This window comes from Talpa occidentalis, unplaced genomic scaffold (assembly GCF_014898055.3).
Source record: "Talpa occidentalis isolate TD23 unplaced genomic scaffold, MPIMG_talOcc4v2.1 talOcc4.7, whole genome shotgun sequence".
Lineage (NCBI taxonomy): Eukaryota > Metazoa > Chordata > Mammalia > Eulipotyphla > Talpidae > Talpa > Talpa occidentalis.
The window spans coordinates 71609148-71629691 of NW_023605083.1; the positions used below are offsets into that span (position 1 = coordinate 71609148).

At 35.0% G+C, this 20544-nt stretch overlaps 1 protein-coding gene and 1 pseudogene across 6 annotated transcripts in view; both read right to left on the reverse strand.

The window, feature by feature from the left end:
- Positions 1–1133: 1133 nt before the first annotated feature.
- The window catches only part of CUNH9orf153 (chromosome unknown C9orf153 homolog), a 50296-nt gene continuing 30885 nt past the window's right edge, over positions 1134–20544 (reverse strand). For all 6 annotated transcript variants that reach the window (XM_054688924.1, XM_054688925.1, XM_054688927.1 and 3 more), the window contains 3 exons: positions 14345–14436; positions 12562–13048; positions 1134–1368 (listed from right to left, as the gene is read on the reverse strand). In XM_054688924.1, the coding sequence (XP_054544899.1) occupies positions 1145–1368; positions 12562–13048; positions 14345–14436 (803 nt within the window). In that variant the 3' untranslated portion in view covers positions 1134–1144. The remainder of the gene's footprint in view (positions 1369–12561; positions 13049–14344; positions 14437–20544) is intronic.
- On the reverse strand, positions 16301–17274 carry LOC119232928 (cyclin-dependent kinase 1-like; annotated as a pseudogene).

Here is a 20544-nt window from a genome sequence, read left to right on the forward strand (position 1 = left end):
CACCATTTATTGAGCAAACTGGCCTTGCTCCATTGCATATTCTTTGCTCTTTTGTCAAAGAATAGTTGTCCAGGAGCCTCCCCAGTGGCACAGCAGGTTGAGCACAGTGCTGTGAAGCTGTCTGCAGCCTCTGCAGCAGATTCCCACATGGTGTCACATACCTCTTCTGCCGTGCCCACTGCTCCCCTCAGCAGTGCTTTCAGTCCATCTGCCTGTTCTGCTCCCCACTCTGTCTCTGGTGAATCCTCTCACACTCCCACGCCTCTGGCCTGTACCCCAGCTATTTTATAAATAAAAAAAAAATTTTTTTAAAAAGTACTCCTTTAAAAAAAAAATTAGTTGTCCATATATGTATGGCTATAATTCTGGGCTCTCTATTCAGTTCAATTGGTCTGTGTGTCTGTTTTTGTTCCAATACCAAACTGTTTTAACTATTATAGCTTTGCAGTATAGTTTGAGGTTTAGAAGTGTGATACCTCCTTTCTCCTTTGTTTTTGTCAGTAGAGCTTTGGCTATTTGCAGTTTTTTTTTTTTTTTGTGGTTTCGTATGAATTTCATCAATATTTGTTCTATTTCTTTGAAGAATGTCATTGGCTGCATTTTTCTCTTCCAAGCTTATTGATTTGTTCTTTTTCAAGTCTTCCTTTTTCAAAGATCCTATTTCCTTCTTTACGTCTTTGAGCAGTTAAGATTATTTTTAAGTTCTAAGATTGTTTTCTATTCATATTCTCAGGCATTAATTCCTCCATTTCTTGAATTTACCAATTATTTCTATGATATTGGACTTCTTCATGTGCTTAAATTTTTTAAAATATCTACTCATGTTTGAGATTTCTCCTTCATATGCACCATTTCTTTTCATATGAGCTTCTTGGCCTCAAGTAGGATCCCATGCATTAGCAGGCCCAAAACAGGTCATATATTAGCAGACCAATTTAGATCTTCTACTCCACATTAATGGTTTAATTTTGTACCTTACATGGATATTGCATAGACTCGGTTCTTATGCTCCATGACCTACTGCCGTGTATGTGTATATGTATATATATATATATATATATATATATATATAGGTATATTCTTTATATATTCTTATATATATATGTTCAACACTCTCGAAAGCAAAATAGATTACACATTCCATTTAAGAGGATGATGGTACATTTAGGAAATCAACCTGAGGATAAATGATCAAAGACCTATGGACAAGAGGGGGTGAAGAAGTATCAGGCATCTGCTGGCTCTGCACAAATCTCTTCTCGCTGTTGTATTTTATCTCTATGGTTGAATCTAAAGTGTTGCGCTTCCACTTTACAATCCCCTTATAATATCTCCATTCCAGATCTCTTAAATCCAAGAATTGTTTTTCTGGAAAAAAAAATTTATCAAAGAATCAGTTAACTTTCAGTTATTGAGAAATGTTTCAGGGACAGAATATACCTTTTATGAACTTGAATCTCTTCCCTTTTAAAAAGCTGTTCCTGAAGCTTTATAAACTAGGAGGGAACCTATGGTGCTCATGTCATCTAAAGCCCTCTTTTAAATAAAGACCCTGCAGGGCCACAGTGGGTTTGGGCTTTTGTTATATACCAACTCTTATTAAGTCTTAATATTTTATTTTTTAGTGGGGAGGGAGTGTACAGTAACTTAATTTTAACAGAGAAACTAGACTGCAAGCATTCTACATAATTAGAGTAGGTGGGTATCTTTCTGATTAGATTAGGTGGGTATCTTTCTGAAGGGTAGAGCTGAGCCCAGCTGATAGCACATACTGGTTAAAACCAAAGCCTACAGCATCCTCTTCCCCCACATTGCCCCTCTCAGAATGAGGGATGAGTGACAGCAGAACAGCACTGAATAAGAGACAAATAATCATTGAAGAGGATATTGAAATAAAATTCTTAATATTTCTTATGCAATTTCCTGTGTGATGCCAAACTTTATTTGGGTTCTTTTGTGGATTATATAGGTCATTTCTATAACTTCGCAGATGATCCTCATCTGGCTCCCTCTTTTATAGAGAGCAGAAAGTTTAGAACTCTATTCACCAGTTTCTTGTGATAATGTTGGCTGTTGGGCACAGCCTAGCCAACAGGATGTAGAAAGTAGCCACCTGAAAAAGGGAGTTCTGAGGAAACTTTGCTTCCTTATTAAAAAAAAAAAAAAAAAAAAACAGGACAGAAGTAGCCAATATGACTCTATGTTCTAGCTCCCTCCCCAGCATTGGCCATAGTGTCTCAAGGTGTAGGAAACATTTTTTGGCTATGGAGACAAAACCATACATGTAAAGATGATAGAACCTGGATCTTCAATGATACCAAAGAGCATTGCTCTAGCTTTGTATACCTGCATCTGTACTTCGAATTATATAAGAAAATTGCCATCCCTCAAAATAACCTGCTATTTTTGATCAACACATTCATAACCTACATTGTCCTACAGGATTTAACATGAGCAAGAGAAGTTTATATGATAGGAGAAGAACAAAATGGAACTACCCCTTTCCTCCTCCAGTGTTTAGTGTTAGTAAGGGTATATTCTTTATATATCTTAAACCTTTGGTTTACCAGTAGTCTTAAAGTTCTCCTGGACTAAGAATCCAATAGGGATTGGCTGGTTAACAAAATGATAGTAATACTGGGTAACATGAGACAATGAAAAATGAATTTCTACAATACCAATGAAACCTAAGGAATTACTATTATTCCTCACATGAATATCTATCTGACTTTATGAATACTCCTTAAAAAAAAGAGAACATGTCCCCAAAATACTATCTCTACAATCTGAAGGAATAAAGTCATGGAGGCAGAGAAGACACTCCAACAGAGTTTGTGAGGCCAATTGTTGGTCTCTGTCAAGACATCAGTGAAGTGAGTTATAACAAAGATACTTTCAGCATCTTGGACCAAATGTTGTCAGAGTAATCAATCTGTTCCTTTAAATTTGTGCTTTTTGTCTTTCCCATTATATTTGTTTGTTTGTTTGTTTATTTATTTATTTAATGAATGAAGTACCATTGTTTTACATCCTTGTAATTTTTTGACAGGATAGGATTTATCACTTCAGGTCCCACTACTTTTAATATAAAGGTAATGATTTTCAAAAATATTTTCTGTGCAATGGTCATAACTTGAGTCAAGAACCTATTTCAGAAGAAATGTAATATATTATAGTGATATATTATAGTAATATATTATAATAATTATAATATAGTGTTCTAGAATGACAAAATACCACTTCCCTCAAATTACATAGGAAAAATGGAAACCTTATGATTAACACAATCGCTTCTCATTAAAAAATCATCATATGTTTTATATATTTTATTACTTTCTTTGTATATTCTTTTGCCTTTTATGAGTACTTTCCTGTTAAAGAATCAGATGAAAGGAACATTTCCGTCTGTTGGTTATAGAGATGTAACAATAAGGAAAGGATATGATTTCATAAAAAATATCCTTACAACTTTCAATTGCAGTAAAGCCAGGATAATTAAGAAAATATAAGCCACTATATAAAATCAATTTACAAATTTTCAACTAAAATTGACATTTTTATACAAACACAATGAAGTACAAGAGAAAGAAATCAAGAAAAGTATACCATTTTTAGTTATATCAAAAAGAATATTGTACCTAGGAAAAAACTTAACAAAGAAGGTGACAGACCTGTACAAATGATAACAATAAAATATTGTTAAAAAGAAATAAGACAGAACTGAAAGGATATTTTCTGCCCACAGATTAGAATTAACATTGTTAAATTGTCCATCTTATCCAAAGAAAAATACAGATTCAAGGTAATCCCTATCAATTTATCAAAGAAATAGAGCAAACATTATTGAAATTTATATGGAACCACAAGAACCTCAAATAGCAAATGGAGTACTCACAAATATAAATGGAAGAATCACATTCCCAGCCTTCAAACTATACCACAAAGCTATAATAATCAAAAGTGTGTGGTATTAGAATAAAAATAGACACATACATCAATAGAATAAAACTGAGAACACAGAAATAAACCTAACTTAAATGGACAGTTAATTTATGACAATAAAAGAGTATTTAATGGGTAAAGAAAAGTCTCTTCAACAGAGAGTGCTGTGAAAACTGGTCAACCACATGCAGAAAAATGACAGTAGACCACTATCTCATACCATACACAAAAATTAATTCAAAATACATTAAAGACATGGATGTAACACCTGAAATCATTAAAAGAATAGGCAAAACACTCTACAACAATGACTTCAGAGATTTCTTTGGAGACTTTATTCCAATACTTGCAAAAATAAACAAAAGGGGCTACATCAAGCTAAAAAGCTTCCACAATGAAAGAAACTATCATTAAAATGAAGATACTCTATTGAATGGGAGAAAATATTTGCACATCATAATCAAACAAAGGGTTAATATGCAAGAAATACAAAGAACTCATACAACTCAACAAGAAATAAAATGATCCAATTTTAAAATGGACAGAAGATCCAAATACACTCTTTTCCATTAAAAAAAGACAGATGTTACTGAGATGTATGTCTTGTAGTGTTTTACCTATATTTTCTTCTATATATTTTATGATTTTAGGTCTTATGTCCAGTTCTTTTATACATTTTGAGTTTATTTTTGTGCACAGTGAGAGGTAGTGATCTAGTTTCATTCTGTTGCATGTGGTGTCCAGTTTTCCCAGCACCATTTATTGAACAAACTGTCCATGTTCCATTGCATATTCTTTGCTCCTTTGTGGATTTTTTTCTGGGTTTCTATTCGATTCAATTGGTCTGTGTGTCTGTTTTTGTTCCAATACCAAATTGTTTTAATTATTATGGCTTTGTAGTATAGCTTGAAGTTTGGAAGTGTGATACCTCCATTCTCCTTTGTTTTCATCAGTAGAGCTTTGGCTATTCACGGTTTTTTTGTGGTTCCATATGAATTTCATAAGTATTCTATTTCTTTGAAGAATGTCATTGGATTTTTATTGGAATAGCATTGAATGATGATTTACCTTATAGCAGGAATATAGGGGAATCAAATAAGACATCAGTGTAAAAAAATAACAACAATATAAAACACAACAAAACAAAAACAGACAATTATAAATCACAGACATCCTGCAGAGAGGAGAAGAGAGAGAGATCAGAGGGAGGGAGGGAAGAGCACAGGAGACTGTAGTGATGGTGCACGGGTGCATTGGTGAAGGAAATTCTATAGGGACTACACTTGGAGGGGGGGAAGCAAATATTGTTTAAAAATAAATAATGTTGTAAAAAAAATAAATTGAAAAAAAGACAGATGACCAAGAGGCATATGAAAAAGTATTCATTATCACTTATCATCAGGAACATGCAAATCAAAACCATAATGAGGTACCCACCACCTTACACCTATAAGAATGGTCCACATCCCAAAGACCAGAAACAAGTATTGATTTGATGAGGATGTGGAGAAAAACCAAAGTTATACACTATTGGTGGAATATACACTAATTCAGTCCCTATGGAAAACGGTGTGGAGGTTCCTCAAAATATTAAAAACAGAACTAACATAAGATGCAGCAATTCCATTTGTAGGTATCTATGTGAAGAATAAAAAAAAAAACACTATTTTTAAGGATAGATGCATTCCTATGGTCATTGTAGCACTATTTACAATGGCCAAATTATGGAAACAACCTAACAGCCCAATGACAGATAAATGAATTAATAATATGTACATCCACACACTATGGGATACTACTCAGCTTTTAAAAAAAAGTGAGAAATAAGCTAAGGAAGAAAATGAAACCCATTGAGTCCTCTGCTGTCTGTCTCTCTCAATTCATCTGCCTTGAAATAAGTGCCTTAAAATTCCTTTATATCACCTATTCTGAGAGAAAGGGAGTGAGAGGGCTCTGCAAACAAGTGAGCACTAAAACACAGGTCAAGCAAGGCTGCTGGAGCACCCCCCTCCTTTTCAGAACTGAGTAGAGAGAGGGAGGGCTCTGCCATCAAGGTGAACTGTGGTTGCCAGGAAAGTGCAGGTTTGCCTGTGGGGGCTGTTGGAAGTCAGGGATCCCACAATCCCCTTCTGGAACTGAGTAAATACAGAGGGAGAGGATCTTTAGGGACAGTGCCCATCATTGTATCCACAGCAGCACTACCCTTGTGGAGTCTGGCATAATAGTGCAGGACCCAGTCTGGCCACCAGTTCCTGATATCTCAGAAAGAGCACCCCAAAAAGATGCCCTCCAGTACCAGTCACACAGTGGCCCACACATAGAACAAATTAGAAAGCAAACAACAGGGAGAAGGAAAAATACAAATAACTAAGCAAGCCCTCAGTGAAGGACACACCACAAAAAGACAATCAGCCGCCAGAATTCAACAACAATGACATGGAAGAACTTCTTTGCCTTCTAGGTAGAGAATTTAAAATCGTCATGATTAAAAAACATAAAGATGACAAAAAGGAAAAGAATGATATGAAAATATAATTAATGAACTGAAGAATGAAATTGAGTCTTTAAAGAAGGAAATGAAGGAAACGTAAGCGATTAAAAGATCAATAGAATAGCTAAAGAACTCTGGAAAAGCAATAAAAACAGAATTGATGAAATGGAAGAAATAATCAGTACTCTCGAAGATACAGATATAAAAAGAATAAAAAAAAAGAGAAGTATGAAGAAAAAATAATGAAGAAACACTTCAAGAACTATCTGACACCATGAGGAAAGGAAACATAAGAGTTATAGGAATCCCAGAAGGTGAGGAGAGAGACAAAGGAACTGAGAAGCTATTTGAGATAAACTAAAAGAACTTCCCAAATATGAAGAATGAAATAAAAATAGACATGCAGGAAGCTAAAAGAACACCAAATCACCACAATGAAAGGAAAACAATGGCAAGACACACAATAGTAAAGCTTCCAAGAGTCCAAGACAGGGAATAATGAAGCTCATGAAGGGGAAGAAACAGATAACATATAAAGGAAAACCAACCAGGCTGACATCAGATTTCTCTGAAGAAACACTACTGCCAAGAAGAAAATGGAGCGACATAGTCAGCAAATTCCAAGATAATAAATTCCAACCAAGAATATTTTACTCAGCAAATCTCTTCTTTCTCTATGAAGGAATAATAAGGACCTTCTCAGAAAAACAGAATCTCCAAAAATTCATTACAACTAAACTCCCACTCCAAAAAATACTACAAGAAGTCCTAAAGCCAAAACAAACAGAGGAATGAATAAGAAGAACAAGATAAAGCAAGGAATAAAATCACAAAAAGAGAAATAAAATGGCAAATACAGATGCCAATGTATCAATATTAACTCTAAATGTACAAGGACTAAACTCATCAATAAAAAGACACAGAGTAACAGGCTGGATTAAAAAACAAAATCCAACTTTCTGCTGTCTCCAGGGAACACGTTTAACTACAAAAGATAAACATATACTGAAAATAAAAGATTGGAAAATAATCCTACAAGCAAATGGGCCAAAAAAGAAGGCAGCAACAGCTATACTTACATCAGATGAAACAGACTTCAAATTAAAAAAGGCAAAAAGAGACACAGATAGCACTACATTATGATTAAGGGGACAATACACCAGGAAGACATAACACTCATCAATATATACTCACCAAATGAAGGGACACCAAAATATATTAGACAATTATTATCAGCTCTGAAAACAGACATTTAAAAAATGCATATATAGTAGGAGACTTCAACACCCCACTGTCACCAATGGACAGATCAACGAGACAAAAAACAAATAAGGACACTAGAGCCCTAAATAAAGACATAGAACTCATGGGCTTAAGAGACATCTGTAAGACACTGCACCCAAAAAAAATCCGAGTATACTTTTCTCAAGGGTGCATGGATCATTCTCCAGAATCTATCACATACTGGACCACAAGACAAACATCAACAGATACATTAAGATCAAAAATCATTCCAACTATCTTCTCTGATCATAAAGGCATCAAACAAGAAATAAATCATGAAAAGAAACAAGAACCCTCCCACTTCATGGAGATTGAAACACACACTACTGGAAGAACATTGGATTAAAGAGAAGATCAAAGATGTTAAAAAGTACTTTGGGTCAAATGACAATGGAGGACACAAGTTTCCAGAAAGTATGGCACATATCAACAACAGTAATAAGAGGAAAGCATATAGCAATACAGGCTCACATCAAAACACAAGAAAGAACTCAAAGATAGAAACTAATCTCACATCTCAAAGAACTAGAAAAAGAAGAAGAACAACAACAATAACAGAAACAAAACAAAAAAAGAAGAAAGGAAATAATAAAAATCAAGGCAGAAATAAATGAAATAGAAATAAAAAGCAGTGCAAAAGATCAACAAATCCAAAATTTGGTTCTTCAAAAAAATAAACAAAATAGACAAACCTATAGCCAACCTCATGAAGAAAAAAGGGGAGGAAACACAAATAAATAGTATCATAAATGAAAGAGGAGAAATTAGAAAAGACTCAGTAGAAATCAAAAGAATAATCAGAGATTAGTATGAAAATTTATATGCAAGCAAGTTCAACAATCTAGACGAGATGGACAAATTCCTAGAATGATATATCATCCAAAGCTAGGTAAAGAAGGAATAGAACACCTAAAAAGACTAATTACAAGCAGTGAAATTGAAGCATTAATTGATACACTCCCCAAAAGCAAAGGCCCAGGACCAGACGGCTTCACAAATCAATTCTACCAAATGTTCAGAAATGAACTAGTGCCTATACTACACAAACTCTTTTAAAAAACTGAGAAAGAAGGAACATGTTCTATGAAGCCAACATTACACTAATACCAAAACCAAACAAAGACAACACACAAAAAAGAAAACTACAGGCCAATCTTCCAAATGAACACTATGCAAAAATCCTCAATAAAATCCTCACCAACAGAATCCAACAATGCATCAAAAGAATAATACACCATGATCAAGTGGGAATTTTTCCAGGGGCAAGGATGATTCGACATCTGAAAATCAATTGAACTGAATAGACATCCCAGAAATAAAGCCATACAACACATCAGCAAAAAGAAAAATACAAACCATTGATCATATTAATAGATGCTGAGAAAGCATTTGACAAATTTCAACATCTGTTTATGATGAAGGCCCTTGAAATTCTTGGGGTAGAAGGAACATACCTTAACATGACAAAAGCCATATATGACAAACCCACAGCCAATATTATTCTCAGTGGTGAAAAGCTGAAGGCCTCTCCTTTAAGATCAGGAACAAGACAAGGATGTTCACTCTCCCCACTGCTCTTCTATATAATACTGGAACTCTTAGCCAGAGCAAAAGACAAGAAAAAGACATGCAAGGAATTCAAATAGGGAAAGAAGTAAAACCATCACTATTTACAGATGACATGATAATACACATAGAGAACCCTAAAAACTTCACAGAAAAACTAATCAAAATAATCAGCCAGTTTAGTAAAGTAGCAAGATATAAAATCAACACACGAAAATCAGTAGCCTTCCTATATACAATCAATCTGAAGAAGAAGAAATTAAGAAAACAATCCTGGGCTTCTCTGGTGGCTCAAGGGGTTAAGATGCAACCTATGAATCTATCTGCAGCCATTGCAGCACAAGTTCAATCCCCAGCCAGGGAGTTGCCCACATGGTGCAGCAGACCTCTCCTGACTCGCCCACTGCTCCCCTCAGCAGTGTACTTCAGTCAATCTGCCTGTTTTGTTCCCTACTTGTCTCTAGTGAATTCTCTCACCTCCGCACCTCTGGTTGATACCCCAGTTGTTGTGTGCATGAATAAATAAATGTTTTTTTTTTTTAAAAAAAAAAAACAATCCCATTTACAATCAAAACGAAAAATCAAGTACCTGGGAAAAACTTAACCAAGGAGGTGAGTGACTTATACAAAGAAAATTATAAACCATTGTTAAAAGAAATAGAAGACACAAAATATGGAAAGATATCCCCTGCTCATGGATGGGTAGAATTAACATTATTAAAATGGCCATCTTACCAAAAGCAATTTGCAGATTCAATGCAATCTCCATAAAAATCTCAATGACATTCTTCAAAGAAATAGAACAAATATTGATGAAATTCATATAGAGCCACAAAAAAACCCTCAAATAGCCAAAGCTAAAATGAAGGAGAATGGCAGTATCACACTCCCAGACTTCAAACTTACTACAAAGCCAAAATAATTAACATTATGGTACTGGAACCAAAACAGACACAGAGACCAATGAAACTGAATAAATAACCCAGCAATAAAGCCACACATATATGGGCAACTAATCTCTGATAAAGGAGAAAAGAATATGCAATGGAACAAGGCCAGTTTGTTCAGTAAATGATGCTGGGAAAATGGACCACCACATGCAAAAGAATGAAACTAGACCACTACCTCACACACTGAACAAAAATCAACTCAAAATGGATAAAAGAATTGAACATAAGACCTGAAACCATTCAATATAAAGGAAAAAAATATATACGTAAATATTATAAGACATACATCTCAGTAATATCTTTAAAGACTCATCCCCCAAAGCTAAAAATGTGAAGGAATAGATAAACAGCTGGGATTACATCAAACTGAAAAGCTTCTGTACAAAAAAAGAGAGAAAATAACCAAAACAAAAAGATACCCTACTGATGTTGAGAAAGTTTTTGCACTTCATACAACTGATAGGGGACTGATCACAAAGATATACAAAGAACTCACATGACTCAACAAAAACAAAGTAAACAATCCAGTCAAAAAATGGGCAGAAAAAGCTAAAAAGTCACTTCTCCAAAGAGGAAAAGCAAATGGCCAACAAGTATATGAAAAACTCTCATAATCAGGAAAATGCAAGTCAAAACCACAAAGAGATATCACCTTACACCAGTAAGAATGGCACATATCAAAAAAACTAGCAACAGCAAATGTTGGTGAGGATGTAGAGAAAAAGGAACTCTCCTACACTGCTGGTGGGAGTGCAAACTGGTCCAACCACTGTGGAAAGTTGTGTGGAGGTTCCTCAAACTATAAAAATGGAGCTTCCATATGACCCAGCAATTCTATTCCTAGGGATCTACCCAAAAAACAAAAACATTAATTTAAAAGGATACCTGCACCCCTATGTTTATCGCAGCACTATTTATAATAGGTAAGATATGGAAAAACCCAAATGCCCCAAAATAGATGACTGGATCAAGAAGATATGGTGTATATACATAATTGAATACTACTCAGCAATCAAAAAAAGATAAACTCATGCCATTTGCAGCAATAAGGATGGAGCTAGAAGGGATTATGCTCAGTGAAATAAGTCAGAAGGAATAAGAAAAATATTGGATGGTTTTACTTATAGGAGGCATATAGGGAACCAAATACAGGATCAGGGAAAACATTAAAAATAAAAAACAAAACAAAAATAAACAGGCAACTATAAATCAGAGACATTCTGCAGGGGAGGGGGAGGAAAAGGTATCAAAACAAGAGTGGGAAAAGCACAAGGGACTTTGGCGATGGTGCACAGGTGAATGGTGGTGGGAATTCTATGGGGAATACACCTGAGAAAAGAAAGCAAACATTGTACAAAAATGAACAATGATGTAAAATATATAAATAAATAAATTATATATAAAAAAGATGAAATCTTGACATTTGCAACATGAATGGAACCAAAGAGATTATGCTAAGCAAAATAAATCAGAAGGAGAGATAGATATCACATGATTTCACTCATATGCAGAATAAGAAGAAATAAAACAAAGGAACAGACAAAATTAAACCAAATCAGACTCTAGAAATATGACTGCAAAAATGATGCTGCCAGAGATGGAGGGGATGGGCACTGCAGCGAGGCAGGAACTTAATTGACAATGGTGGAGAGTTATAGGTGGTGGGTGTAGAGTGGTAACATACATCTGAAGAGTGTGAATCTATTCCTCTCGATCATATACAGTGTTGTAAACCAGCATTTCCTCAAAAAAATAATGCAACAGAAAAGAAAGAAAAAAATGACAGAATGGACTTCATTAAAAATAAAATAAAAATAAAAATAATAAAATGGTACTTTTCTAAAGGTACCATGAAGAAAACAAAATGACAAATCACAAACTGTGAGAAAATATTTGCAATAAGTATGTGATGGTTAATTTTATGTGTCCTGTTTGAGTTCAGATAAACCCAAATAATAAAACATTATTTCTGGGTTGGAAAAAAAGATGTCATTCAATAAATACTTGACTTAAGAAGTGAGAGAAATATGGTCAAGGTGTTCTCGAGTCCAAGTTGAATTGGCTCATCTTACAAAAGTCAATTGAAGTGTCATGTCTAAATAGTACACTGCCTTGAGAATGGATTTGAGAATTGACCTGGAATGTTTCATTCTCTGCTCTATTTCACTCAGGCACTAGAGGCAGAAAAGCAGTGCTTTCTTGCAACACCTGGAACTTCAAGATGCCCAGAGGTCAATATTCACTATTTCTGCTCTCGAGATCTAAGTCAATTTTGCAATAGAATTTTCATTCATTAGCTCCCTCATGGCTTCCTTCTGTTTAGATTACCTGGGTCAACTAGTAAGTATTTAGGAACTCTGTCATCCACGATTAACTGTTCCGAGGTAATTTTGTGAAGCCCCAGCCGGCCTACTGTTAAGGTCCTCTGAACCTTCTTCCGTATCTCAGTGAGCGCCAACGAGCTGGCATGATGGAGGATGATGTCATAAGGAAAAGTGTGCACTGGAGGAGAGATCCCATACTGAGCCAGTCTTTGCCGAGACTTGGAGAGTTTCTCCAGAGGGGAGAGGGATCTGGTCAGCAGGCTGCGGTGGAGAAGGTCAGTCATTGATGCTGGCTTCACTTTTCTCTCCACCTTGGCCTTGAAAACTGGCTGGAGATCTCTCACATCAGTTCTGCTGATGAATGACATAGCAACCAGGTTTTGGATAAGCATTTTCTGTGCTTCATCAAGTGAAATACCCTGAGTTTTCAGGAGATTTGATTTCTTTCTCTCTCTATTAAAATTCTCAACAGATGCATAGAGTTCTGGCAGCTGTTTGGGAGAAAAAAAAGGAAGTCACGAGATTGAGGAAAATGCAGTTATGCCCCAGACCCATGTGTGCTAGAGAAAGCAGATTAACAACCACAGAAAATGAAGCATCTGTCTCTGGAAGACAGCTTTACCTAACTACACCAAGTTCAACAATGGCAATCTGGAATAGATATCAAAAGATCGTATCACAGATTCATTCCTCCAAAAGGCTATCATTTTGACGCATCACTTAAACCCCTTCTTATAATATAAACTCCTTAGACTTGGACTCTAAAGTCTTTACGATCTTCCCAACACTAAAATTCTGGGTCACCGTGGAGAGAGGCAACTGTTGGGGTTTGCTACCTTTGTTTTGAGTAAGGTCACATTTCTTCAAAGGAAGAAAAGAAGCCAATATCAAAGATTTATACTGGTGTCCAAAGAGCTCAGGATGCTCAGGAATGCAATGTAAAGGAAATTACAGTAGTTCTTACTCACTGGACTATTTTACCAAAGCAAATAGTTACATTTGGAGATGTTTGGGGATAGTCATGGGTAGAAAAGACAATAAATGTCTAAATTAGAGTACTCTTCTCTATCTAGAATCCTATATTGAGAGAATGATATTTTTTAGAGCCGTCTGCTACTAAACCCTTTATTCCTAAGAGATTTCTTAGATCATTTTTTAATTTATTTATTTTTAAAGATTTATTAATTCATTCATAGAAGAACTGGGGTGCAGGCCAGAGGTGCAGGGTGCGGGGGTGAGAGGATTCACCAGAGACAGAGTGAAGAGCAGAACAGGGGATCCACTGAAATACACTGCTAAGGGAGCAGGGGGCGAGACAGGGGAGGTCTGCTGTGCCATATGTGAGTTACCTCCCTGGCTGGAGATCAAACTCAGGTCATAGTGGTGATAGCACAGAGACCACCGGAGGCCCTCTTAGGTCATTTTAAATTGGAAGATTAAGGAGATCAAAATCTCATGAGAAAGCCCAAATTTGTGCCGTTTAGCCCAATTGACTTTCCTTTAGATCCTAGCCCATTCCACTGCAAGAGTAATAGGAAGTGCACTAAAGTTGACAAATGGCTCTTTAAAATTCATTACTATTATCAGAAAAGCAAGTTAGCATTCCTATTTACCTGCCCAGGGAAGGGTTGCCTTTTGCTAAGACTAAAAATGTAAGTCATTGAAGTGAAATTCTGTGTTCCCTATAACCCCCGAGGTATGTCACTGAATATTCAACAGTTCATATTTTTCAAATTCTTGGATATAGATTTTCCTGTGCACGATATTACAGAATCATAAGTACATACTGAATATTTAGCCGACTCTGTTGTCATATGGTGTTTAGTTGGGTCCATGTCTCTACTGAAGAACATAGTGTTGGAATTGTATTCTCTAATTCCTAAAAAGCAATATAAAGGAAGACAAAAGAAATGATAAAAAATTAGGTAAAGTACAAAGGGGGTGTTAAACTTTTTAAATCTTCAGGAGTTTGTTAAGTGAAACACTTTAAAAATTTTATACCATTTAAATTTTTCCTTTGTTTTCTTCTCAATCTCAGTCTGCAAAATGAATTGCATGCAAAAAAAAAAATACTTTCTCAGAAACACCTCAAGTTCTTATAGTTCAGGCATTTACTGCTAGTTCAAAGAATCCTGTATAAATTATTTATTTTTTGTTTTCATATATTCTGATCAAATCTCAGTTCATCTAAAAAAAAATATAAAAAACAGCTCATCTAGCTCCTTAACCAGAAAAAGTATTTTTTTATTCAGAAGAAAAAGGCAAATAGCAATATCAACAACAAAACAATTAACATTTTGAAATAATTTGCTTTGAGCCAGATACCAAGTAGGCATTTTACAGAATTATTATATTTAAGTTAATATAGAACTATATTTACATATTAAATGCAACCTATTTACATTAAAATTAATACATTTAAATTTAAAAACTGAATTTTATTTAATTCTTTTGTGAGGAATTAAAAGTGGCCACAGATTCTTTACCACAGAATCGGTAAGTGGAAGCTAAGTCAATCCTACATTTGACTCTGTGTTGGCTTTGTACTTAGCTTTGATTGACAGCATGAGGTTTAAGTGTGAGAACCGGAGTCTAGGCCTTAAGAAGTTTTGCCATTCCATGTCATTAAAAATGTCTCTATATTTTTAGACATAATGCTATTGCACAGTTAATGTGCTTTGTACAGCGTGAACTTAACTTTTATTTGCCCTGGGACACCCACCAAAAATTTGCATAACTCCTATTATTGCTGTATTAACCTTATTGTAGTGGTCTATAACCGAACCTGCAATATCTCCAAAGTATACCTGTTGTGAACATTAATATTTAGAACTGCATTTAAATAAGGCCAGAAGGCTAGGGAGTACCCACAAGGACATAAATCAGTAATCCACACCACCCAGTTTTCCTTGCAGTTCCCGTTGTTCCCTGTCCAAAGCTAGTGATTTCAGCTAAGTACCTGTACATTAGAACCTTCTAAGAAAACTGCTAATAAACAACATCATACCAAAATTTGAACATATATTCATCACACTTGAAAGCCAAGATAAGCAATTCCTTTGTCAGTTATTATTTTTGATCAAAGCTTATGATTCAAAAAGAAAAATAGCTTTTCCGCCGTACCTAAAAATAGGAGAGTTCATAAATTTTCTGGACTGATCTCTGCTCTGTACAGTCCTTGACTTTCTAAACCTTAGTAAACCTTGTTATGCTTTAATATTAGTGTTATAAATTACTGAAAACCTCTATAAATTTAGCATCTTTTCTCAAATTTGGACAGCTTTTTTTTTTCCATTCTGAATGCTTCAACACTTAGGTCACAAATTGAAGTATCAGTAGAAAAATATCCACCCTTAGGGCAAGAAACTGACAAAAGTGAAACAGAACATAAAAAAAGCGCATAATAATTCCTCACAGCATCATAAACTTTGAACTCAGTATATTTTCCTAAATTTTAGTGGTTCCAACTACAGGAATACCAAAATTGTTATATGGCCTGAAATTATTTAAACTAACAATTTTTCCCAATTCTTGACATTAATAGATTTATAGTTTTATTATAGTAACAAATGTTTCAGTGAGATCTACACACATATATAGAATTATTATATTTAAATTGATATAGAACAATATTTACATATTTAAGTTACACTTTTGAATTTAGAAGATGAAGTGCAGCTTAAATTTTACAACATAGAAAATAAACAAGACAAAAATAGAGTAAACAATAAAAATGTTAAAGTCTATTTTGACATAACATGTGGAAACTCTTTGTCAGAAAACAACATCTTCTTAATCTGATTGTCCAAATCATTAAAATATGCATGATTCAGTGCCATTTTACCAGAAATTCATTTGGCAGGATCCTAGACTAACATTTTTAAGAGCAGATCCAAGCCATTTTCATCCAAATTTTTGACATGGGACACTAGGCAACCTGATTTCCACTTAGGAAATATATTCTTGTACTCTTGTAAAGATCATGAATTTGTCTATTTCTCTTTTCAGTTTTACCAATTTTTATTTCACATATTTTGCAGTTCTTCTTTGATCATTTTTTCCCCATTATTGGGAGTGCCCGAAGCTTTGAAAATTCTGAAGAGTTGATCAATTTCTGAATCCTCAAGAAAAAGTGGCTTCTTAATTCCTAATTCTGCAAATATAGTGCCTGTGCTCCAAATATCACCTGGAGTTGAACAGTGAGCTGACCCCAGCAGTACTTCTAGAAATCTATACTAGTGTCACTGCATCATGAGTATGCACTCTGGCATGTATTCCAAAAGCTCTGGCAAAGCCCAAATCAGACAATTTTATTGTTCCTTTGTCATAAATCAACAGATTTTGAGGTTTTACTTCTGTGTGTAGAACTATTCCAGAGTGCCAGAACAATTCCTTGTAGGATTTAGTGCAAATAACAAGTGAAGAATCCATGAGCTGACCAGGAAAGATAGAATCCAAGTATTTTTGAGATCCATGGAAAAAATTAAAATATGAGGTATAACCTCAAATCCTGCATAAGCACATCTTGAAGACTGACTACATTTGGATGACAACGTTCTCTCAATGGGGACATTTCCTGAATTGCAGTATTAGGAACCCCTTCTTCTTGTTGTACCCTTGTATATAAATACCCCTATATATACTTATATATACCCTTATATATAACTCCATAGGTACCTTCTCCAATTTTCTCTATTTTGGTATAGTCTTCTATAATCAATCAATGAATATGGTAGATCTTGGCTTATTATCCCACAGTGAAAGTGGTAGCCACAACTTAACTTCCCAGAGCCAGCTTTGAGGCTAAGTACCTCCGCGGTTGCAGAGAGAATTATTAATTTTGGATTTGGGAAGAGACTGTGGGTCTCACATGAACAAATTTTCCAGTCTACCTTCTCTTCTGTTATTTTTGTTTCCAGCTAAACAATTTGTTGTTGAAATAACTAATTGCCTTTTTTAAGATCAACTGTGTACATATCCAGATACATTATTATCATGTCCCAGTGTATTTTATCAATATGCAGGACCAAAAAAGCAATACAGTGCAGCATACCTACTCCCTTTTGGACATGTGGATAGTAGCTTCACCGACATGTTTATCCCTCATCGGATAAAATGAGACTTGATCATGCTTTTCCTTAGATAGGCTCTGCAACATCTATGAAATTTGTACTCATTTCATTGCGATGAGATTGACAACAGTGAGTGGAGGACAAGGAAGCCTAGATTTTGCTGATTCTTTTTGCTGAACTACTGTTGACAACTCCCTCTTGTGGAAGGATTCAGATTCAGAATGCTGAAACAGATTACTAGACAAAGATGTGATGCATTTATTCACTTTACTACTGACTTTACTAATGTACCTTTTTCGTTAGGTGCTTTGCTAGTTTTGGCATCTAAACTACACTTGCCCTTTAATCCCCCGCTAGAGTGTTCCTGGAGCAGTCATTAAAATAGAGCCAATGGGCCCTGGTTTACAGATTGGTGCAAATTGAGGGAGCCCTTGCAAGGGTTCTTTAGCACTTGTATTTATCTTTTGTTATCCCAGAAATTCCCACAGTAAATTCTAATTTTCCTATAAGACAAGGGCATCTCACAGGAGCCCCTTTGGGTGGTATTCATGTTTCCATTTGTATTCACACCTGACTTTTCCCCCTTCCCTTGAGGTCAGAAGGAGAAGGCTCTCTCTACTTGCTTAATGGTAAGTCCTCTCTCTCTCCCAAGATGTATTATTTTACCTCCACATCACTCTTGGGGAATATTTCCCTCTTGTTGGCGAAACAACTTCTTTTTCTGCTTTTGTTTCTCCTGATAGAGAAACACTTGATCTTAGCCAAAAGGCCGAGAAGCGATCTCCTGATAGAGAAACAATCTCACTTTTCCAATGACTTCTTTGCAAACATGTAAAATCTCTTCCATTAACGGCAGCAGTAATTTCTCAATCATCAATTCTAACACAGTTTTTATAGTCTTCAATTTTATTCATCTCAACTCTTAACTGTTCTTTCATTTTAATATGGATTTAGAAAAAAATCTTCACTATTCTTTCTAAACTAAGAATTGCTATTATCCTAACTGGTGTCTTGGTGGTGGTAGTTTTATGGGGACAACCCCTGAGAAGAGAAATCAAACATTGTACAAAAATGAGCAATGATGTAAAAATATATGAATAAAAATTAAAAAAAAGAAGACTGGTTGATGGCAAATTTGGATAACTTCTCCAGGTTTCCTTGCTCTTGTGCTATTTTTCCTTCATTCTTTTTTTCCTTCTTTCTTTAGCCAGCTCATTCTTCAGTCTTGGCTCCTTATTACTCTCTGAGTAATATCCCTGAACAGACTTTAAAAATTATCCACAATCTGCTTCTAATACTTTCCTATCATTTAAAAATATTTCCTTGCCACCTCCATGTCAAGGAAACCAGCTAGGTCAATTCATTTTTTCTTAATAATCTCCTGTGCTTCTGTGCACTGAGTCTGTGCTCACTTTTGACTTCCACCTAATTACAAATGTTAATTTAGAGATTTTTCTCTTTTATGCCAAGCTGAATAAAAACCCAATGGAAGATGAAACTGAAAAATGTATGGACAATGTAGAGTAGGTATTGTGGCAAACAAAAGTACAATGTGTAATGGGAAATAAAAATATAGGAAAAATTAAAAAAAATTTAGGGATAATTATAGTCAACTGACTTTCTGCAAAGTCACCAAGACAATTCAATGGGTGAAAGAATAATGTTTCCAATAAGCAGTATAGGAGAAATTTGATCTCCACAGGGAGAAGAAGTAAGTTGAATTCTTAGCTCAATCTACAGACAAAAATTAATGTAAAATTAATCATAGACCTAAACGTTAGAGCTAAAACTATAGGACCCCTGGAAAAAATAAAGGAGTAAATTTTCATGACTTTGGGCTACACTCTCCACTGCAGAATGCCTTCAATTAATAGTTTTTTAGATAATATACATAGAGAACCCCAAAAACTCCACAGAAAAACTAATTCAACTCATCAATCAATTCAGTAAAGTGGCAGGATACAAAATCAACACACAAAAGTCAGTAGCCTTCCTATACACAAACAATAAATCTGAAGAAGAAGAAATCAAAAAAAACCATCCCTTTTATTATCGAAACAAAAAAAATCAAGTATTTGGGAATAAATCTAACAAAAGAGGTAAAGGACCTATACAAAGAAAACTATAAAACACTGTTAAAAGAAATAGAAGAAGACACAAAGAAATGGAAAGACATCCCCTGCTCATGGATTGGAAGAATAAACATTATTAAAATGGCCATCCTACCAAAAGCAATATACAGATTCAATGCTATTCCAATCAAAATTTCAATGTCATTCTTCAAAGAAATAGAACAATTATTGATGAAATTCATATGGAATCACCAAAAACCCCGAATAGCCAAAGCTCTACTGAAAAAAAAAAGAAGGAAATGGAGGCATCACACTCCCAGACTTCAAACTATACTTCAAACCCATAATCATCAAAACTGCATGGTATTGGAACAAGAACAGACATACAGACCAATGGAATCGAATAGAAAATCCAGAAATAAACCCACAGATTTATGGTCAACTAATCTTTGACAAAGGAGCAAAGACTATGCATTGGAGCAACAAAAGTTTGTTCAATAAATGGTGCTGGGAAAACTAGGTCGCTACATGCAAAAGAATGAAGCTTGACCACTACCTCACACCATACACACAAACCAACTCAAAATGGATTAAAAAACTAGACATAAGACCTGAAACCATAAAATACATAGAAGAAAATATAGACAAAACACTACATGACATGCACATCAAAGACATATTTACAGACACATCACCCAAAGCAGTAATAGTGAAGGCAAAGATAAACAGTTGGGACTACTTCAAATTAAAGAGCTTCTGCACAGCAAAAGAGACAATAACCAAAACAAAGAGAAACCCCACCAACTGAGAGATAATTTTTGCACACAACACTAACAATAAAGG